This window comes from Olea europaea, chromosome 12 (genome assembly GCF_002742605.1).
Source record: "Olea europaea var. sylvestris chromosome 12, O_europaea_v1, whole genome shotgun sequence".
Classification (NCBI taxonomy): Eukaryota; Viridiplantae; Streptophyta; class Magnoliopsida; order Lamiales; family Oleaceae; genus Olea; species Olea europaea.
Window position 1 is genome coordinate 29,511,252 of NC_036248.1, and position 6,169 is coordinate 29,517,420.

Consider the following 6,169-nt stretch of genomic DNA (forward strand, 5'->3'; position numbering starts at 1 on the left):
ATGCATAACTTAACAATTTCAAAATATTAAAATATTCTCCAACAAACACATTTTTATTGTCAACTTTAAATATAATTTTAAAAAGAAAAAGAGCAGAGCCAACATTAGCCCACTATAAATATTAAAATAATTATCCAACAAACAGATTGCCAGAAATTATAAATGTGAGGAAATTTATAATCAACTACGCTTCACGTACAAGCAGAGGCCACAGGCTGCCAAGACAGAAATATGGTGGGGTCCTTGTAATTTTATTTTTTTTAAAATACAGATCGGATCCATCGACGTGCCTCTACAATGCGGGAATCAGGCATTATTCATTTATAATAGTGAAATGATAGTTTAACACCTAAAAAAAAGAGAGAAAGATATATCATTTCCTCGTCCAACTCCAACACCCGCACTCCCAACCAACACCCACCACACCCACTCAGATATAATGGTATTTGACAAGATTCAATGCTCTTTATCTCTAATTAATTTGTAAAGAAATAGAGCAAAAAAGAAAATTTTCAACAGCTCAATGGCAAGAATTGAAGATCAAGAACCAGAAGAAGATGAACCGGAGGAAATTCATGGAGATATATTAGAAGTAATATTCTCGCACGTGCCACTCATCGACTTGGTGGCGGCCTCGAGAGTGTGTAAGTCGTGGTGTTGCATGGTGAAATCCTCTCTCCGCCACCTCAAGAAGCCAAAGCCATGGCTCATCCTCCACAGTCAAGCTACTCGCCACCCTTACAACATCTCCATGCATGCGTATGACCCTCGTTCACACGTATGGATGAAAATGGTTCGTCTGTCTTCGATCAAAGGCATGTCAAGTCTTAAATCATCTCACTCCAACTTTATTTACAACTTATCCTCTTTAAAATTATCCTTTTCGTTCGACCCTCTAAATCTCACCTGGAGTCATGTGCACCCTCCATTTGGGTGGCGGAATGATCCAATTGTGGCACGTGTTGGAGACTTCATAATCGTCGCAGGTGGCGGGTGTGATTATGGGAGCGATCAGTTACCCGTTGAGATCTACAACATTCGGACAGGTGCATGGCACATGTGTGACAACATACCAGGAAATTTGAGAGACTTGCCAGCTTCGATTTACCTTTCAATTGCTACCACAAATGAAAAACTCTTTGTCACGGAGAAACAATCAGGGTTGACTTATTGGTTTGACTTGGCAATAGAATGTTGGTCCGAACCCTATAGTTTGAAACCTGGACAACCCATTGTTAACTACAATATTGGGACTTCTAATGATGATTTGGTTCTGGTAGGTTTGTTCAAGGACGATCAAAATGCTGAACAATTGAAGATATGGAAGGTTGTGGGAGAAAATTTTCAATTTGAAGAAATTTGTGAAATGCCTTGCGTCTATGTTGACAAACTGAAGAGCAAGAGTTCAGAAATTTCTTCGGTGAATGCTTGTGTAGTCGGGAATTTTGTTTTTATTTACAATCCATTGGCGATGGAGGAAATAGTGATGTGTGAGTTAATAATCGATGATTGTTGTAGATGGTGGAGTATACAGAATGTGGTGGCGCCTGACAAAATGTTAACGAGTAGGTTGGTATTTTCGTGCTCTGAGATTAGCGTTGATGAGTTGCAACGAGTTATGAGGTCGCAGAATCGAATATTTTTGGTGGAATCGTGATATGACTTGGGATGAGAAGAATCTATCCTAATTGAGCATCTTATTTTAATAAGTTACAATGAATGAATTTACACTACTAGAAAAATAGAATTTTGCCAAGTGCACATGTACTTGCGTTGACATACATTAGAAGCTTAGCATATGAGGCAGTACTTCATGATAAACTTTCTCTTTTTTCTATTAATTAATAATCAGTGTTATCGGTGTTACGACCATGATATTCTCAAGACGACTAAGTTCAACCTAGTGTGTAAAAGATCATAATATAGATAAACGTCTATCTTACTATACTCATTTCTTCTATATTCATCGTATGAACTTCTTATTCTTTAAACGAGCTGCACCTACATGAGATAATATGTTATAAATAAAACTAAATTAAAGGAATAAAATTAATTTAATAAGAATGTCACAGAAATATAAATGGTGTATATCTTTTGCAACCGAAGGCACCAAACATAAATAAACACTCAAATTAGTACTTCATATTCTATATTTTGTAGTTCTTCTCTTCGTACGTCGTCTTGTCCCTGAAAAATATTTATCATGAACTTTCATATCCAATCTCTGTTCGTTATCTCGATTTTTGTGCACGTGCCCCAACAATACCATAAAACTACTACACACATCTTGCTTAGAAGCACCAGGTTCAAAAACCTCTTTATTCTTGACATGAATATTTCATCCAACTGGTTGAAGAAGTGGAGGAACCAACCTTCGGAAAGATAATTATCGAAATATTTACTTAAAATTTTCGACAGAATAAAAAAAACCTTAACGAATTGAGCTACTTATAATTTACGAGAAATTCTTGATAGAGTTAATAATGAACATGAAAGAAAGGTTGCAAAACGTACAATAGTAGAATTAAAAGAAGAAATTAATCATTTCAAAAACGAATTTCTGATTCTTAGAAGATGTTGAAGTTCTTCAAGATAACGATTTACGATTGCAATCTTTTGCTGAAAATAAATTGGTCCCAATAGTAAAACCACTAGAGAAGAGTCAAATTAGCCTTCTCATAATTGATTTTGAAGTGCGCCCGCCTATAAGGGCACTTTTTTTATGGATCAAATTTTATAATTTCGATGACCCAACAAAATTCGAAGTGACACTTCTCCCAGTTAAATATTAGTGATTTTCACTGTTGTAAAACAATAGTCAAATTTTTTAGGCATTCATCAAATGAATACCCAAATCTTGATAAGTCATTTATGAACACTTCAATAAACTTTTCAACCATTTATAAGAAAATTGCATCATGCAATGTTGAAATGTAACGGGGGCATTAATGTACAAGCCAAAAGCCATCCCCGATAAGAAAATTTACCATAATGCTATTTAATCCCGTGTTTGGGCTCCATTAAAATTTTAGTTCATTTTTCTCTCTTTTCTTATCTACCACACATTCTCCAAAAATTACTATTTCAAATTTTTTTCCGCAGATAAATTTTGTTTTATCGTGATCCTCCGGAGCTACACATACTTGATCCTATTTCAAATAACCATCGAGAAAACAATCATCGGAATAGCTTGCAAGTTGCTCTAATATTGATCAATTAATGGAATAAGAAACTGATCCTTTCGAATTGCATCTTTTAATTTGTGATAATCAATACAAACTCATCTTCCTGATCGTCCTTGTCAGTATGAGCTCATTGTTGTCATTATTCACCACTCAAAAACTTCATGGGTACAACCAGAAAACCTCATGCTTGACCACTTCTTGTAGATGAGGTTTCAATCTGCACCGAGGTTGAACCAAAGGTTTATAATTCTCCTCTATAAAAAATTATGCATGCAAATAGCTGGAATTATACTCCGAATATTAGCAATGGTCCATCCACGGGCTGTTTTGTTTTCTCGAAGCACCCGGAGTAATTTATCTTCTTCTTCTTGATTGATTAAATTTGCAATAATGATAGAAAAAGTATATGAGTCAAAAACGGGAGAGAGAAAATTACACTTACACGTGGTTTTCAACTCTCAATCTCAAAAATAAAATTTAAAATTTATTTATTCAAAAATCAGGTAGTAATTCAACTTTTAATATTAATAATAATATTATTAGATTTCTCTCTCTACACACAATAGATCATTTTGATGGCAACGGAGCAGGGCACCCCCACCCGCCCCGTCCCGTCCCGTCCCGTTTGGCAAAAACCCCGTCCCGTCCCATGCCCTGCCCCGCCTTAGACGGGGTGGGGACGGGGCAACTTTTTGCCCCGTTTAATTTTTTTTATTTTTTACATTTTGAAAGTTTCGAATTATGTTATTATTAGATAATAAAATACAAATTTAAAATGAGTTTTTAACTGATGAATTGTTTAGAAATAAAATTATTTTTAATTTTTTTTTTTACTTTTTCTTCACGGGATGGGTTCGGGACAGAGCATCCTCGCCCTGCCCCGCCCCAAGCCCCACCATGGGGCGGGTTTTTTTCTCCATTCGGGGCGGAGCGGGTAAATTGCCATCACTAATTTTCTCTATTTAAGGCCGACCTTATTCTGTTATCACTCTCTTTCTCTCTCTACACAACTCCCTCTAGAACACATCGCCGCCCACCTTTTCAGATCTCCACTCTGTCTCTCTACAGACAATTGTCCCATAACTACGACGATGAAGTAGGTGTAGAATAACAGCAAGGAAGCAACGATTTCTAAATAATTTGTGAATTGAATTATAGTTGATAGATTATCAATTTGAGATCTGATGATACCAAAAATTGTACCTGTGATTTTTCAAGATTGAGGACTGAGGTCGAGCACGAACGAAACCTTCCAGTACCTGAAACAAAGGCGACGAGGTATGCTTTCGTCGCCCCTCCGATGCTTAAGTCAGACGAGGAAATTATGTAAAAGTATGTATTGTAATTGTATTGTAGAAACATACCTGAATAATGGAGCCGAGTCCTGTATTTATAGATGTCAGTGGTTGAGTTGTATCAGGATTCAACCACCTGTAATCTTTATCTTGTACAGTGATTGAGTTATATCACAATTACCACTTTAGGTTTGGCATGAATTGTAATACGTTTAGTAGTTAGATAATGATAAACAGTTGAGTCATAGGAGCACTAAAACTCGCAAGAGACTCGAGAAGAGGACAATATTTTGGCATGTGGACCCGACCTTAGTAGGACCTGATTATTAGGTCCTACCTATGAGAGGCCCGACCACATTTTAAAGAATATTTGGAGATGAGAGTGGTCGAGGTATTTACCTCGGGCCATGCTTGAAAGTTCGGGGTCGGGCTATAATTTTCGTACACATCATAGGCCCCCGTGCATCCATGTCAGGAGCTCGTGTGCAATATGGGAGTTTCTGGCATGAGATGCATAAGTATATTAAGTTCAAGAATAGGCATGCTCATGTCAAGTCGATAGGCCCCCGAGCACACGGATCTTGTTGAAATTTTTGAGAGAACTGAGCTCGACTTCGACCTTGTAAAAGAATTTGGCATGACCGAGCTCAACCTCAAGCTTTATCAGTACTTGATGTGAAAGAGCTTGACTCTACCTTGTTTAGAAGTTGAAAAGAACGAGCTCAACCTCGAGCTTTGTTAAAAGTTTTGGAAGTAATGGGTTTGACGAATGGACAAAGATTCATATAGGAGATATAGCCCGAACTCAATGTGCAATAATTATATCGAGCCCTTGCATCTAGGATTAGATTGTATTGAGCTCGAGGATAGTCTCAAGCTAATGTGAGAGACTTATCCCGAGCTCTTGTGTTTAGGATTTGACAATGGATTGAACTCGAGGATAGGCCCCCGAGCTCAACGTGATACAACCATCCCGAGCTCTTGTGGCTGGGATTTGAAAAAAAGAATTGAGCTCGAAGATAGGCATGAGCCCAATGTGAAGCAATTATCCCGAGCCCTTCTGACTGGGCGTAGACAATGTGTTGAGCTCGAGGACAGGCCCCCGAGCCCAATGTGAAATACTATCTCGAGCTGTGCTCCATTGAATTAATAATAGGTTGAGCCTGACAAGCTTGGGACAGACCATCGTCCGGTTGTTTACTCGATGCATTGCGAGACTTAGAGGTGCTTGCGTGGGACAAGACTTAGTTGCCTACGCATGACAGGGCTTTTGTCGGTGCCTGCTTGTGACAGGGTTTTTGTGCTTGCGTGGGGTAAGGCTTTTGTGCTTGCGCGGGACAAGACTTAGATGCCTGCACGGGACAGGGCTTTGGTGCTTGCGAGAGACAAGGCTTTTGATGTGCCTGCTTGTGACAGGGCTTTGGTGCCTGCTCAGGGCAGGGTTTTGAGGTGCCTACTTGGGGCAGGACTTTGATGTGCTTGCTCAACGCAGGGCTTTAATGTGCCTGCTTGTCACAGGGCTTTTGGTGCCTGCGCGGGACAGGGCTTTGAGGTGCCTGCTCTTGACAGGGCTTTGGTGTGCCTGCCCGGGGCAGGGCTTTGTGTGCCTGCGCGGAGCAGGGCTTTGTGATGCCTGCTCTTAACAGGGCTTTGGTGTGCTTGCTCGGAGCAATTCTTTAGGTGCCTGCG

General features: G+C 39.2%; 1 protein-coding gene across 1 annotated transcript; it reads left to right on the top strand.

Annotated features, from left to right (window-relative positions):
• Nucleotides 1-523: 523 nt before the first annotated feature.
• LOC111406883 (F-box/kelch-repeat protein At1g23390-like) lies at nucleotides 524-1,657 on the top strand. The gene has a single exon (XM_023036246.1). The coding sequence runs from the start codon at nucleotides 524-526 to the stop codon at nucleotides 1,655-1,657; it is 1,134 nt and encodes a 377-aa protein (XP_022892014.1).
• The last annotated feature ends 4,512 nt before the right edge of the window (nucleotides 1,658-6,169 follow it).

Bases quoted from the DNA above. Each gene is read 5' to 3' on its own strand.
- LOC111406883 (XM_023036246.1), top strand. From the start codon at position 524: ATGGCAAGAATTGAAGATCAAGAACCAGAAGAAGATGAACCGGAGGAA.